Consider the following 17,120-nt stretch of genomic DNA (forward strand, 5'->3'; position numbering starts at 1 on the left):
TACCTACAGAAGTACGGTGCAAAATTACTGAGTCAAGTGACCAAGGGCTGACCATACGAGCAAGGCATTTTACAGTAGCCTGAGGTGCTTCTCCTAGCCCGTGTGCTAAGACTCTCACAGCATCGCTACGACATTTCATAACAGGTTGAGCCGAACCCGGTCAATGTTGGGAGAGAGTTAGTGGCAGCTAAGAAAAGGACGTCAGATTCAAAGAAACTAATAAGATTGTCATATTCTGCCGCAGACAGACAGCAACTAAACAGCCATTTCTTTGTTGTATGTGTGTGTGTGTGTCTTTTTTCATCTTTTCTTAAATACCTGTTCAGGTGTGATATATATGCTTTTAATGGTTTTGTTTTTCACAGTTTACCTTTGTACTACGGCACATTGTTAAAACAGAAAAAGTTAAAATAATACTACAAATAATGCAGGAAACAAAAACTAACAGCAGGCTTGTGTGACGTACTTTGCTAGTTTTGTGTCATTTGTTTGTTGTTACATCTTTCAGTGGTTAAGAACACTTTCCATAGGTGTTTTTTTTTTTCTCAGAATTGATTAAAAAAATAAATAAGAATTGCATATTTGCAGATTTTGTAGCCTCTTAGAGGCACAAACCTCAGATCATACAAGGCTTGGCTTTTCGGTGAAATTTCATGTTCTTTATGAACAAATGACAATGTTAATGATCGGCTGATACATGCTCGGGGGCAGCTTAAGTCACGTTTATGATCCTAAGCCAAAGATATTAATGAATGTGAAGTCACTGAAATATAGACTTGCTCAACACGCGCACACACACACACGTACACACATGCACGGAGAACGTGAAGGGGTGTGTATGAGGAGAATCGGGGTGTTCATGGGATTTAACCTTTGGGAGATGCTACACTGAGTGAGTGTGGGAGACACAGCTACTCTGCCCTTGTGTACACCAATGTGAGCTATTTTGGGTCAGATAACTCTACTCCCCTCAGGGCCGGGGCCCAGGCTGCCCTCCCCTGGTCCTCCTTCCCAGGACCGAGCCCTGTGTCTGTGGACAAGAGCTCATGAAAATACGGGACTCAGTGGGTGGAGAGATATCAAATAATCAAAAACCTAGATTGCATAATGTGCACTTATACCATAATATATTAACATTACTTCTTCTTCTCCATACCGCCTGACAACACCTGTGCTCTATGTGTCTATCATAAATAAATTCTGCTTTTTATTTTATTTTTTTATTTTTCATCTTTGTAATGTCCTTTTTTTAAATGTACATCTATTTTGTAAAAAAAAAAAAGAAGTAAATGAAAAACTCACAATATGGAAATGCTAATGGAGATTGAGAAACAGTGACAATGTAAATAGATGCCCCTGTGCTTTTTTTTTTTAGCAAGAATAGGAGAGCACCGGTCAAGCTGATTTTGGGCCCTTTGGGCACCCTTAATCATCACTGGACCCCTAGGGGTAAACATAACAGTACCTAGAGCTGTTTCAGCCATCTGCCAATCTCAACTAGATCTCGGGCCTCTCTTTCACCTGATGCGGAAAAAAACGGCAGTAAGGCGAATTGGATTTATTGCCCCTAAAACCTGCCCGTGTGAAAAGCCCAGGTTCTAGAGAAGTTGAGGCGAGCCCTCGTTACTAAATCTGACGGGATACAGCTGCTCTCCCATCTCTAGCTATCACTGTCTCTCTCTGACCACTGCGAAGAGTGGAGGTACCAAAAAAGGGGTTAAAAGTGCTGCTCTATGTATATGAAAGTCCTCCACTCTTCCCAGGAGCCACCTGGGCAGACCTGGCAAATTTAAAAAAAATCCTCACTCCTTCGTTTCACACTCTCGCCACTTCTGGCCACTGTTTGGATCACTTGTGTTTGAACGTCACGTACGATATGACATGTCACTAAAGGAAAAGAAAACCTCTATCTGCAATTGAACTACACCAGGATATGAAAACCAGATACGACCAAAAACAAGAGCAGTAAATGTCGACAGTACAAAAATGTTTTTTTATCTTTAAAACCTTCAAGTAACATCTGAAAGAAGTGATTTGCTGAAAACATATCTGGGAATAAGGAGAAATGGTGTAATCCACACTCAAACCCAAACAATTCACATTGACCGGTGAGACAGTGTGTCTGTGCGTGTGGGTGAACGTGTGTTTATATGATGGTGAGGATGTGGGTGGCAGGGTGAATGGGTGATCTCCGTGAGTCAGTCAGGAAAGTCCCAGAGAGGATTGGGTGTGAGAATCTCTCTCCTTTTTCCTCGTCCAGCTGGTAAATCCACAGAGTCTCTCCGGCTAGTGAGCATCGAGGGAGGGCAGCCATTTTGTGAGTTCGTGGTCAGCCCATATTCTCCTTTACCTCTCCTCCTCACTCGTTTTTTTTTTGTCTCTTTCCCTCTTTTGTTCCAAGCAGTAGTCTCTCTTAAAGGTGAGGCCAAAATTTCTTCCCCTCCTCTCATAACAGGAAACCTTCGCGTCCATACATCCGTCTGTCTGTCCAATCTGAAAAAACTAAACAACACGCTGTGCATCTGTCTAACTTTCCGATCCCACAACAGTTCCCCTAAAATGCTGGCCGCAGTGCACAAAACAAAACAGGGAGCAACACTGGGGAAAGAAGAGATCGTCCTCTCTATTTCCCATAAGCCCCAGAGAGCAGCAGCAGTGGCAGCAGCAGCCTTCTCTCCGGCCCTCCACCCACCGTCCGCACCGACTGTGACCAAACCAGAGCGACAAGGTATCAGCAAAACTTTGATAAAGAAAAAAATAGTGACAAAACATCAGAGGAGAGGAGGAGGAGTCGACAGAGTGAGAGAGACAGAGAGAGAAAGAGCGAGAGTGTTTGCGGGTGTGCCGCTGGCGCCAGGCGAAACCAAAAACCCGCTCTGCCCGGGGATTGTTCCAGTTTGTCTCTTGCTTTTAGAAGTTCCACCTCAGACTTTGTAATAGATGTTGGCCGGGCTCTGAGGCGGCATCTCCTGAACTATGTAGACCGGGTGGCCGTAGTCGCCGCTGACCTTCTCGTAGTGCGGGCAGAAGACGCTGTCAGCAGTCCTGAGCGGGATGATGATGTCGCTGGGTTCAGAGCCGTTATTGTTCCCGCTGCCTCCGCTCCGTTTGGGCGTGGCCAAGGTGCTTAGAGACAGCGTGGCCGCGTGCTGCGGCGAGTGTTTGCGGTGCCGCCGCCTGTACTTGAGCAGCAGCAGGACCAGCATGATGATGATGATGATGAAGATGACGCTGCCTGACGCGATGCTAACGACGATGGCCACCTCGGAGCCCATGACGCTGGAGGATTTTCCACCGTTGTCGTTTTCGTTGCTTTCTCTGGGTGATACTCCTGGAAGACAGGGGGAAGCAGAGGTGAGTACAATGGCATAATGAGCTCTGTGTTTATCTGCTGCAACGCTTAGTAGATTCGTCAATTAGCTGTAAACTATTGAACCAATCTCCAACCATTTTGATAACTGATCATTTTAAGTACATTTTTAAGAAAATATTTCCAAATTCTCTGATTTCATTCATTATGGACCAAACAACTAATCAATTAATTGAGAAAATGATTGACGGATTGAACTATAAGGAAATAATAGTTAGGTGCAGCCGTACTCTGCCATAACAGATAATCATCCAAAGAGGCTGGCAGCGTACACTCCGGACAGTCTTTCCTCACAGGCTTTCATGGTGTCAAGAATAAAAATTAGTTTGAAGCTTTGAAGCTCAAATCCGGGCAAATCGCTGTGCAAGGGAGGCGTGATTTGGGGATTATTGTGTTGTTGTGAAAGTCATAAAAATGTGTTTTTGACAGCCCTCACAATTCTGATATCAGTGTGGGGGGAGGATCCAAAAAGCACTTCAGTTAAGGCATGATAGCCTCTATAAAGGAAAGAAAGGGAGGTAGAATACGTGTTTTAAGCAGTGTGTCTTTTCCTGCCTTTCCCTTTTCATCACAATCTTTTCATCATGTCACAGTAAAGGTGCAGCGAACAGGCCAGCAGCACAGTGGCTGAGAGTGAAGCCTGCCTATGGACAGCTTTTGTATAAAGGTCACATTCGATCGGTGGCTATTCAAATTCAGCCGGTGAAGACTGCAACCTTGAAACTAGGGCAAGCGCAGCTTGATAGGAGATACAATGGCCGACGTAGATACAGGCAAATGGCACTTAGACAAATTGCATTTTGAAAGACATAAAAAGTAACTTCATTTTCTAACTAACAGCCCCAGAGGGAGGAAAATAAGAACAAAATATTTGATGTCATCATGAGACATCAATTATGAAAGCCAAGCTGTGCTCTGACTCCCAGCGATGGACAGTTCTGGTTCACGTCCAACACTCAGGGGCCAGTGTGTTCTGTTCTCCCCGGGACAAAGTGTGGTCCCTGAGCAGGCAGGATTACTGTGTCTCCCTGTCTGCCGCTGTTCTCCTGAGGGCCTAAAAGTGCTTTTGCTGTGGTAGGGGGAGTGGATACGGGATGGCAGGCAGCCCAAAGCAAGGACCCTTCCGTTGTTTTACAAGGGGATTATGCTGCCTCAGACGCTCTGCCCATAGCACTCTGACGCCCATATGCTCCTGCTAGCGGCTGGGATGGAGGGATGAGACATAAAAAAGAACGAGAGAGGACAGGAAAATGAAGAGAGCGAGATGCTGATGTCTGCAGAGAACGGTGCCAGCATGGATTTAACGGGCGGGAAGGCAGATTTGCATGCTCGACGTCGGATGGATTTGGGAGTGAAAACAGAAAGTGTCAGGTGGGGGCCACGCCCTCAGTGAACCAGGACACAGGGGGAAGGACTGGAGGACTGTTAATATAGGTCAGTTTGTTTTTGTTCTTGGCCCCTTCCTGTTTCTTCTCTCTGAACACAGCTCGCTGCGGAAATTGCTGGTCTGATTTTTTTCTTGGAAGATTTCTAACTGCAATATAATAGCAGAGATAAGAGTGGTCTGCACGTAGCTGCACGTCTGCCTGAGTTGTGATTCGGTGCAGAAACAAGTGTGTGTCTGTACTAAGAACAGCTCGTTAAAAAGATGGCAGACAGCGATCAGATCATTTTCCTGAAAATGTCACTTAAGCGGTGGGTTAAGGCTGGAATGGGGCCAGCGTGGAGATACCTTATAAGTCCTTGAGAGGCCGGAGATGCCTATCAGTTTTATGGGCAACATTCAATTACTGGCTGATGAATCGCTGACCTTTCTTTCCTTCACTTTCACACACACACACACACACACCTCAGTGACTCAAACGCGCACACACGCTTACTTAGCGCTATCTTCTCTTAGCTGGCTGAACAATCGTCCGCCCCAAATGCCAAATTGTTTCAATAAATCCTCCACTCAATTACCACCTCCCCGGGATTTAAGCTGCATATAGGTGGACTCACCTGGTTTCTCCAGAACGTCGTTGGGGTTGTGGGAGTCCTTGCCATCTGAGTGCTTGGGAGGGTAGGGCACTCTGGTGGGGTTGTCTTTGGGTGAAATAGGGTCAGAGGGATCTGAAAAAAAAGCAGATACATAGGGATTAATGGGGAATTCTTTGCAGTGTGTGTCGTGTTGTTTATGCTCATGTTTAGACACTCTTCAGCTGAACCTGAGAATGCATTACTGCATGGAACAGGTACTATGGCTTTTGCCCTCCATCAATATACACTTGGACTTCATGGCAAGTATGGACAAGAGGGACAATTACAGTGATCAATAACTCTTTCAACATACATACAGGCATGTGAGTACTGACCTAAGATAGCTCTCCTTTAAGCGAGCATTGATTAATTTATAGTATCTTAAAAAGCAGCTTCCTTGAACACCTAAAAGCACATAAAAGCAAACGGTATCTCAAGATCTGATATTACTCTGAGCAGCCATAAAGTGTAGCTAAAGGCTGTTTTTGGTTCAGCAATGGGTCTGTTTTGTTCTATAAGCTGCTAAAAATGTGGTTGTTTCTTCTAATGCTGAGCAGACTCCAAAACAGTCACGCTAAATGGTGCAGTAATTCACAGAGCATCTGCTGTTATAATCACGAGTGCTCTCAGGTTGAACTGCGCGCCGCCAAGCTCAACCGTACCGAAACTACACTTAATAGTACAATTTAATTGAATAAATCCACTGATTTGTAAGCAACTCTTCTCGACGCCGGAGCTGATTTTCAGTACTATTAAGCCGCAGAACCAATTTCCAGACCCGTTCAGCACCTGTTCTTTTCTTCCTCGGAGTGCAGCAGCTTCGATTAATTCCCTGACCTTCAGCGATTCTCTATAGCTCTGAAGCTGGTGCTGACGAGAGGGTCAACCCCAGGAAATTACCACTCTGGGTGGCAGCCGGGCGCCTGATTTATGAATAAGTATTGGTATAATTAAGAACAGGGTCCGGGCTGCCTGGTGTGACTCTACGTATAGTGTGTGTGCTTCAGTTGCGGTGTGTAGATTGTGCAGTCAGGGACAGCGAATGTGTAGGTGTACAGGGTTGTAACTCATGAGCATGTTTGTGTGCACCTAAATGAGATTTGCATGTGTACAAAGCCTTCTAGTTGAGAGTGTGTAAGAGCAGATGCTTTCCATGCATGTGTGCGTGCAAGCATACGCAATTGTGTGTGTGTGTGTGTATGTATGGCGCATTAGAACTTCCGCTAGATTACATCTCCTGCCCCCTCGCAGCCCCAGGTGTCATGAAGACGATGGAGCTGTGTGCCGCACAGCCTCCTATGACCTTATTAGGGCATTTTCAGAGACTCACACAATATTACAGACTGTACGAGCACGGCATTGTGGCTGCCTGCTCATGCCTACAGGCACTCACGACCATAATTCAATAATACAATACTCACTTTGTCCCACTTTCATGATTATCTTCATGGACTTGGTCTTGCACACTCCCCCCTCCTGGTTGTCGATGCCCTCCATGGTGCCGTTAGATGTAGCTACAGCAGACACAGAGAGAGGAACAAGGTTAGAATTAGCTGTCACTGCGAGCATCTGGTACAGAGAAGATGTGTTGGGGAAATTGCGTTGCCATATATGCCTTAAGCCTATCTCGAAAAAACAGCCAGTTCCCAAAGACAGCAGAGGCACTGAAAGCCTTCCGCTGAGGAAGGATATGAGTCATACTCCCTTTAATAAAATCACAATTCACCCGTTCATCACCTCAGTCGCTCCGCTCCGGCGGAATATTTCACATCCCCAAAGTCAATTAGCTTGAGTAATTGTGACTTTAATATCTCTAACTGTGCTGATGGGCCTCGTGAAGGAGGCAGTTAAGGGAGGTGAGGAGAGGGGGGAGACTGAGCGAGGGGAAACAGCGATGACTGCGATGACAGCGGCCATCTTGGCAAGCCACGGGAAATTCGCCGGCTTATCGTGCATTAGCGCTAACAACACTCCAGAGAGTGGTAGCCAGTTATTAAAGAACACACTTTTGGATTTTAAAAGCCCTCAAATGCTCAGATCTGAGAGCCAAACTTGCTGCCAGGCTTAAGAAGAAGGAGATATCTGTTGACAACATGAAGAAAAAAATATTCAGGGGTGTCAACAGGAGGGGATGAGAAATGGTTTTTAAAAAATGGAGCACTTTTCCAGGAGAGGCAGTGAAATTAAGGGAACAGAGGGAGGTGATAAATACCTCAATGGCCCTTAGATGAAAAGAGTTTAAAGGATCTAAAAAAACATTTAAACACAAGAGCAAACAGAAGAGCACTGCTAAACACTGTGTTTAAGGGACAGCAGCAGATGTTGGGAGAGGAATCTGGTGGGGCGGTGCAAGACGTCCCACATGTGACAGGAGGAACAAAACGGGCCCTGTGAGCAGATGCTGCAGGGGCCTTTTAAAAGCGGAAACTGCACTTTGATAAAAGAAATCTCTACTTGTGTCAAACTCGTACAGATGTGGCCCACACACGCAGACAAAATGCGACGAGCGAGCTGCCCCGGCCACAGCTCAATCAGCTGGATGCTTTCAGGCCCATTAGCCGCCGCTCCGCCTCTCTTTCCGTCTGCTTTTATCTGCGCTGCCCCTGGAGGCTGCCGGGCAGAACTGCAGCTAGCGTGGCTCAAGAGTGGGACAGGGAGGCAGAGAGGAGAGGGGAGGTGGGGGTAGCGGGGCTTGTGGTCTATCAGGTCAGTAACACAGAGGCAAACGAGCTGCCAGGGCTTAGCGGCTTGGCTTCCCGCCAGCGTGCAGTGGCCCGCATTCACCATGACTGCCCCCTCCCGTCCCCTCCCCTCTGCTTCCTCCCCGGCCTCTCCTCCTCTCTCAACCCTCCCTTCAACAACACCCCATCATCCCCAGTTTCCTCCTCTCTGGGCCGGCCACCTTACAGCCACTACCTTCTACCCCAAACCCCTTTACCCCTGAGCGCACTCGCCGGCCCCCTCCACGCCGTTACCTCGACACCTCCCGTTCCCGCTGCAGCCGGAGCGTCTCCATCAACTGCAGGGGAAGTGAAAGGCAGGTGCTTCGGTGGGATCCTGTTTGAAATAGCTTTGAAAAATTAAGCCCTGCATAGTCTGACACTTTCTCCTTCTCCTCCTCCCAGTCCCTTTTCTTTTTATTTTCCTCCCCCCTTCCTCTTCCGCCCTCCCAGCTACCAATCATTTTGATCCGAATCCCCTTGCTTCAATAAGACGGTGATGGGAGCGGACACAAAGAGCATGTTAACAAGGACTCCCTCCCTCCTTCCCACCCTCCATCTCGCCTCCTCTCTCCCCGTCTCCCTCTCTAGCTGACCTATGGCTTTCCAGTGGAGACCGAAAAGCACATTACAGACAAAGCTTCTTAAAGGCTTGCGCTCCTGTGCCCGTGTGTATGCGCGCGAGTGTGTGTTCATTTCATAAACCTGTTAGCACAACACACATGAATTTTACAATCCTGCAGGATGTCATTAGCCATCTTAATGCCGTTGACTTTGTTGCGTGATTGGCAGGATGACGGTGTTTGTGCTGATGGGTTTGAGGCATGGGGTACGTGGGATGTGGAGGTGCATGCAGGCTCAGACCCACTTGTGCCCGAGAGGTCAGAGTTCACTGGGTGTGAAGGGGGGTGAACTGCACAGAAGGTGTATTAAAGTCTCAAATGTCACACATATCGCCATTTGTGTTCTTTCCTCCCTTCCTCTTTCCCTCTTTCCCTTTGCCCTATTAAATCATTTAACACATCAACACCCATCTGCACCGAAGACAGAAAACACAGAGACATCCTTCTTGTCAAGCTTCCAAAAAGAGATCTTTTTTTAAACTTGGCTGCAACATTTCCTTGACATTTAAAAGAAATTGGAAAATATCCTTCAATCTGGAGTCATTTTAAACTTTAAATCTTTCTTCCCCTTTAAATGCGGAGTAAAACACACACTCACTATGCCAAGGCTGCAGTCCAGGCAAGCCTGACTTGGATTTAAACAGAATGCGATTGTTGAATCGGCTAAGGCTGGCTGAATGACTTGGCCCTCTTCGGCCTAGCCAGACAAGGGCCAGGCTGACAGACTAGCTGGCTAGAGTTAACCAGCTAATCCGTAATGCTGGGGGAACACGTTGGAGGAGGGGGGTGGGATAGACCTGGTTCATACAAGACCCTCACAAATGGATTTAGTCACCAACTACCGTTGGCATTACAGCGCCACAGATAAGACTCACAGACAGGGAGGGAGGGGGGGAAACAGAGAGAGGTGGGGGAGTACAAGAAGGAAAAAGGAGAAAAATAGTGAGAAAGATTAACCCGCTACTTGAGCGTGCGTGCGACCTTCTGCAGGGACCCAGGGAGAGGAACAATGAGTGAGAAACAAGAAGGGGAAAAGTACAAGAAAAAGAAAAGCTACGTCTGATTTTCCTTCACCGTTCACTCCATCCTGACTGTGAATTACTGAGTCAATCTTTTCACTGCTTACGAACAGGCGATGTGGTTCAGATGGGGTTTTTTGTTTTTTTGGGCTGAGAAAGACTGGTCTCATACACACACAAATGCAAAAACATGCTCCACAACAGGGGAAAAAGGCCATCAGGAAAAATCACTCACCGGCTGTGACAAAGTACCGCTTGAGACCAAAGTGACAGCTTGAGTGGGCCTGTAAAAAATGTTCCAGCTCTCTCACACACACACACACTCACACTCACTACTCCAAGCACACACAAGTCACATGTAGTCTCAAACAAATGGTGGGAGTGTGTCAAGGAAGTGTCCTCGCTTTGAGCGTCTGCCTGTGTGAGCGTGTGTCAGATCCACCTGTACAATTAGCGCCAGCATACGAGCACGCAGCACTCCAACCGCAATCCCACCCCCGCGCCGTAAACACACCACAACTCACCCACCCCCAGCCGTCCTCACCCCCCCAATCCCCTTTAACTTAATTTACCCTCCTTAACTTAATTTACCCTCCTTAACTTAATTTTCTCCTGTTTATCAAATCAAGAGAGTGGAAAATCAGCCTGTGTTTAACGAGACAGTCAATTGTGAGCTGCAATCCAGATAAAGACTGTGAGCTCTTATCTCCATTTCCTGTTTTCTCCTAATGTAACCAGCAAATGGAAAAAAAACCTCAATACTACAGATATCTGTGCTAGCATGTAGAGCTAGTTTTAGAGTAGCATGTGGTAGTTTAGCTAACTTTAGCTTTGATTAGCTCTAAGCTTCAGGGGCGGATCCAGAGGGGTGGCAGCAGCCCTTTGGTGTCAAATCTAACACATTCATTTAGATTCATTTCTATTTAATTAAACTAGAATTAACACATATAATTTAGCCACATTTTAGACTAATTGTCAGGCTTAAATTCAGTGAAAAAAGACTAATATAGGTAATAAAACGATTTATTCTATATATATATATATATATATATATATACACACACACATATATATATATCTCTTTCCAACTTTGATTTCTGAATTCGTTCGATGCTTCAATAATAACTAATACTAATCCACAATAATGTAATGCTTTTGAGTTCATATTTGGGCTCTCTTCCAAGCAAATATTGATATATGTAATTGGTGATTAAATCTGCATACATTTCTGCCACCCCTTTAAGTCTCCATGCCAGTGCATGAATATTTCTCTGCTAAGCTTCTGATTAGTTGTAAGCTAATGTTTTAGTTTCATTGGATATTAAATAAAACTAACTGTACTAGCATTTCAGATTTATAATTTTACAATACTCTATTTAAACTTAAAAAGTCTAAAAAGAATCTTTATAAGGAATGAAAAGCCGTATAAAGCTTGGAAAACTTCTTTGAAAGCTGCTTCGCTACAATTGCCAAAATCTGTGGGTATAATTAATACACAATGCACTGCCGAAAGACAATGCTGGGCCACTCATAAATAGTGGAACAGAGCAAAGGCATGGCAACAACTGAATAGGCATCTCAGAGAGACGGATAGGAAGGAAGAGAACGTATAGTGCTCACAGAGAGAATTAGAATGAACGGATGGACAGAATGAGGATGTGTCCCAGAAAGACAGAAGGAGAAGAAGAAGTGGAGGGACAAAGGCAGCTATGATCTAAACACAGAGCGTAATTGCCATCCGTCGGGTTGCTGTGGAGCGTGAAGCCATCATCGCAGGGCTGGGGTTACGGGCTGGTTAATACCCGTCACCACCCAGTGCCCTAATCGCCTGTGACAGGGGGCGCCTTTGCGATCAGGGTGACCCTCAGAAACAGGCCGGGGCAATGCCGGGTCACCCCAAATACCGAAAGCTGTCTAATAACCACCACTAACAACCGCCACTGCTCAAACACAACGCACAAACATTTCAATTCCATTAATTAAAAAAAAATCCACTTAAGTTAGATCTTTAACACTCAATTAATACAGCAGAGATGAGTGCTTTAATTACAGTTTTGGGTGCAAAAAGCACAGAGTTGTGGCAAAAAAAAAAAAAAAATCCACTTGTTTCTAACCTTTCTCCCCACTTATTAAATATTTCCCATGCAGACACACAGCAGCACTGACTGCTGCTGATTAATCCCGCCACCACAGTCTCATCATGTTATAATAATGCCACCACCAGTCTGACACTGTGGACCTGGAAGTACTGAGGTGAATAAAGAACTGATAGTTTCAATCAGACAAATCAGACAAAACCCTGAAAGCGCATTTTAAATCCATGTCACATTTAATGAGGGGAATTTTCCCCCTCAGAGCTCACGTTGGATTTACACGACAATCAGAGTCGCGGGGAGGTGACGGGACTATTTTCTGTTGTGACTGAGGCAAAGGGTGATTAAAGTCTTGATGAAATTTCCCTCCGCATGTCTGCTCTGACTGTAAATTCAGCCTTGTCCTTCTTCTGCCCTTTTTAGCTCATCTCTCTCGTTCTGTCTCTCGCCATGCCCCCATTCCCTTTAGCTCTGTTTCTCCTCTCTCTCCGCTCCCTTCCTCTCCCACACTCTCCTTTGCTCTTTTTTTCACCCTTTCCCTCCTTCCCCTCCCTTCCTCGTTAGCTATCTTTCGCTTTCGTCACTCCCTCTGCTCCCTTTCCCTCCTTATTCATCCCTCTCTCTCTCTCTGTCTCTCTCCCTCTTTAGCTCATGTAATCATCTAGCTCACTAGGTTCTCGGCTGCAGGCCATGCTGCCGCAAACAATCACATCAGACTCATCTGCTCTCAACTGGAGCAGCATTGTGCACAGCCACTTTTAAAAGGCGCACACACATACACGAGTACACAAGTACACAAATGTGCCCAGTGACAGAAATCTGCAGATACAGCAGCCCCTTCCCCGCACTCAAGTAGGCACAGGACACACAATTTGCAGACTCACAACCACGTGCAAAACTGCACACACCATATAATACGCACTCATATTCACACATGTATCCTTTTTTTCCATTGGTGCACAGGAAACAGATCTGACTGCCTGTCAGTCCTCGCTACAGGACAGATACAGGATGAGGCAGTCAAATGCTGAGGCCTGATGTCACAGTTGTTTGAATCTAAAGAGGTGGTTTTGGAGTTGGGGGGGGGTGGTCGAGCATACCCATCTAATCTAGGTCTAGCCTTGGCACAATACTCTACACAAGCCAGCGCTAATCCAATTGGTTGAGATCCGTAGCATTGATGTGGGGGCCTTGGCAATTGTGAGAAGAAATGGAGGATTAAACGCTGGTTAATTAATTACGTATCGAGTGCTCACTCCAAAAGACTAATGAAATCCTCACGGTGAACTTTCTGAGGCGGTGTCACACTCCGACGGATCTTGGACAGCGCTGCTGGAGGGCAGGCGGGGGTCGGACACACACATACTCTCTCACACACACACACACACAGTAGTACACAGGGCAAGTCAAGCCCTGAGCGTGTATGTGTCTATTAACTCCCATACGTTATTCACCCAACACATAGACACTCAGTTACGCCCACACGCGCATATTTACACATTGGCTCGCTCCAACACTGCAAGGTAAAAACAACCATGAGTCTGACTCCACCTACGCACACCTCTGCGCATTTCTCTCATTCTCTTTCTTTTTTCAGTGTTTGTTTGTGCTTCACTCCTGGTGTTTGCCCATGCACGGCTGGAGCTTCTCCAAGCGGCCGATTCAAAATAAAAAGGAACAGCACTAAGTACACAACATAGCGCCACAATGCAACTGCAGTGGGCTGTTAAAGCTGCAGAACTGGGGCCGGAGCTAGCCAAGAAGAGGCAATTAACAGCAAAACGAGACACACTCCAATGGAGAAACAGCTCCCTCTCTCCCCTCTTTAGGCTACACATTAGCATTTTGGGTAGCGGTGAAGGGAGGCGGGTGGGTGGTGGCGGTGGCAGGAGGAGAGGGGGGGCTGGAGGAGTGGGGATGTCGGTGGAAAAGGGAATTTGCAAGAACGGCAAAATTGGATTTTCCAACCCCTCTTTTTAAAGTTACGAATTGAACTTTCCCACCGTTCTTTCTGTTCCAACTTGTCGACTCGGCAGGCTGATGAAGAGGAGGGCTTTTAGTGAGGCGGTGGGAAATTGAATATTCTCGTCTGCTCAGGCTTTATAGAGAGGCGCTGGGAGAAATACAGATTTTATAGACAGACAGATAGTGGGGAGGACTGTTGTTGTCACAGGACGTATGTATTGATATAGCTGTGTGTGCACAGAAAAGCTGCTCCAGGCTGCAGCTCCAGTCTCCTGAGGGACGAGGTTTGTGTGCATTATCAGCGTGTTGGCCCTCGCACACATGTCTCTCCAAACCAGGGTTACGTGGTCTACCCTGCACCTTCTAATCCATGTTCTTCATTAACCTGAACTTAACCCGGTATTCTCTTCCGATTCTGATCCACTTCAATGTGATCGCATTCGGCGGCAGGAGTGCAGGCAGAGCACCGGGAGAACCGGGGTAAGTAAACACCAGCACCGTCTCATCAATAATTAACTGCAGGGTTTGGGTGGAGGGAGCCGAGGAGGAGACGAGGGGAGGGTGATGTGTCTGCGCCTCTTCAGCCAGAAGCCTTTGTAGTCCTTCAGCACACACTCACACATACCACATCTAATGGGTGTGGAAGCTCACGCACGTGCACGCCTGCACAGGTGTGTTAGTGTGTGCATCTACCCCAGTCACATACTTTATTTGCCAGCAGACTGCAGTAAAGTCATTGTCGGGCTTTTAACCTGCTTTATTTGCTCCAGCATATTTGTCAGAATACACGTCTCACCTGCAGGCCACAGAAGTACCTGTTAGAATTTAACACAGCAAGACATGCTCTGCCATGCAAATATCCTGCAGCTATGACACATTAGTGACAGAGCAGCCACTGTTGCCTGTTTGCTTTTAAACTAACTTAAGTAGAACTGAATGAGCATATTGTGTCGGCGAACCTGTTTTTTTCACAAACAGCTGCTTGACAGATCTCTCTGCGGGACTTCAGAGTGCTGTGGAGCTCAGATGACAATTTAAATTTGCAGGAATCGTCTACTGCAGGCAGTTTATAGTAGGATTTATACAGTACGGCGTGTCCTTGCACATTTGTTTTGCAAAATTCAACTTCCTCTACCATAGTAGAGTGTTTGGATAAGACTCTGTATTTCCTGGTCTTCTTTCCTCCCCACTTCATTCTCCTTTCTTCCCCTTCCTTCTACTCAGTCAGAAATATGGCCTTCCACTACTGTGACAGCTCACAGATGGCTGTGGCAGAGCCTCACAGATGGTCCTATCTGCGGCGCACCCCCCATCAGCGCCACACAGATGGTTCAGTCCACCTCCCATGTTTCAAACCAGGGGGCCGGCGCTAAACCCCATCAGAACTTCCTCCCAGGATTGCGTTAGTACATCAGAGGCAATCAGCAAAGCGGAGTAGCCACACCTGCACCTTGAGACTGGATGGTGAGTCATTTCTGAGCCAAGAGAAGGGTGACTGTGACAAAATGCTACGGGTTTGTTTTAAACATACTGAAGTCTTTAAGCATCACAACTACTGCTTGTAAAGTTTCCCTAAAACTTTAAATGGTTTGACTTTAAGACTCACTTTTCTTATTTGGATCATGCTTGAGGCTTTATTTATACAAGAAGCAAATTCCACAGGGGGAATCTTTGAGAACACTACAGATTCCTTTGAATGGACGTCTAGCGTAACTTAAAATGGAGTGTTTGCTCATGCTTACATCTGTCGCATCTCTAGGGAAAAACCCGCCTTCGGATAGCCTCAATATGTGATGTTCAAGGAATTCTCAGAGTTATCTGTCAATGAAGCTTCGTCAACTTTCCCCTCAATCTCAACCTCAGCCTCATCTACTTCAGTTGATGTGCTATATATCTCAGAATGTCCATCAGCAACATCTAGGGAAGGTGTGTGAACTTGCATTGCACTGTGTGTAGGTGGAGAGGGCAACAGTAACTGCAAGCAACTTTACGAAATGGTGAGTCTTGAAAGAATGATACCCCAGACTGAAGTCAGCACTGCAATTCACTCTGTCTGTTGCAGATATTGACTAGAACAAGCAAACACACAATAAACTGGACCAAGAAATTTGAGGTATGTCACTAACAGCTGATTCGTCAACCTTACTAAACTGTTTACATCTGTTCCTCCCCTTAAATCATGCACGGCCTAATTTATTATCCCTCTAGGGAGAGACATGTACTTACAGATGATGTAGTAGTCTCTCCCTCTGAAGAACTCCAGGCCCCACAGATTGGGGCTGAACTCCTGAAACTTGAGGGTGAACTTGACATCCTGGTCGGGCTTGACGCAGTTGAGGAGCGGCGTGTCGGCCTTGGTTATGGTGCAGCTCTCCAGCTGCTCCCTGGGCACCATGTACACCTTGTAATACTCCACGCCATCAGGCACCCCGCCGTCCACACGCGGGCACACAATGTCCAACTTATCCCCAATCTGGGGGTACAATACCACGCCTTGGCCTGGCACGAATCTGAAAGGAGAGGCAGGAAGGGCGGGGAACAAGGGCAGAGAGAGAAGGATATTAGTCAGCTGCAGACAAACTGATGATAAGTCATTCATTATGCATTTCAGATTTGAGTGTTTGCCATTGAGCCTCTCCATATCTTGGACAAAAAAAAAGAGAAGTCGGTTTAATTATTGATGTGGTAATTACTGATTGTGTCCATTAATTTTAGATGATGAAGGATAATGGCGGATTGTGTGATGTATGTGTGTGTGTGGGTTGTGGGGGGGGGGGCAGGCGGGGCAAAAGTACCCCATATCTGAAGATGAAATCACAGAAGTCTTTCTTAGCATTGTGGCATCGACGAAAGTACCAATAATAAGGCGGATAAATGAGGAGAATGCCGGCGCATTGGAGGGGAAATGGCCCAGAACAGCGTTGGCATACAAAACAGAAAATTAAAAAACAATAAAATCCCGGCTTGGTGAAGCAAAATCACCAAACAGGAGCCAGCCAGCAAGAAACACGCACACACACTCAGACACAGGGCCTGGAGGGGTTTGTCTGGGAGTGTAGTTGAATTTCCCTAAATACTTCCCAAAAGTAAAATAATGTTGCCATTTAGTCTCCGAGTACTGAGAGCCCCTGCAGCATTCCTGTGATTGCACACGCTCCCTCACACACACATTCACAGTTGGAGCTTGAGTTGGAGGTGAAACCTTGTATTTATCTGCTAAACGAATTTACGCTTGAATACAATTTGAAAATGTTAACATGGATGCCCTGGAGGCTTTTTAATGGCATGCGCGTGAATACTGGAACTAAATA

At 46.3% G+C, this 17,120-nt stretch overlaps 1 protein-coding gene across 1 annotated transcript in view; it reads right to left on the reverse strand.

Annotated features, from left to right (window-relative positions):
* Nucleotides 1-271: 271 nt before the first annotated feature.
* efnb2a (ephrin-B2a) overlaps nt 272-17,120 on the reverse strand; it is a 26,515-nt gene continuing 9,666 nt past the window's right edge. The window contains exons 3-6 of the mRNA XM_035676736.1: nt 16,036-16,319; nt 6,811-6,903; nt 5,372-5,482; nt 272-3,331 (exon numbers count right to left, since the gene is read on the reverse strand). Coding sequence (XP_035532629.1) covers nt 2,925-3,331; nt 5,372-5,482; nt 6,811-6,903; nt 16,036-16,319 — 895 coding nt within the window. The 3' untranslated portion in view covers nt 272-2,924. The remainder of the gene's footprint in view (nt 3,332-5,371; nt 5,483-6,810; nt 6,904-16,035; nt 16,320-17,120) is intronic.

The sequence above is a fragment of the Morone saxatilis genome, unplaced genomic scaffold, assembly GCF_004916995.1.
Source record: "Morone saxatilis isolate NCDOM2014 unplaced genomic scaffold, NCSU_SB_2.0 Contig5, whole genome shotgun sequence".
NCBI classification, from domain to species: Eukaryota; Metazoa; Chordata; class Actinopteri; family Moronidae; genus Morone; species Morone saxatilis.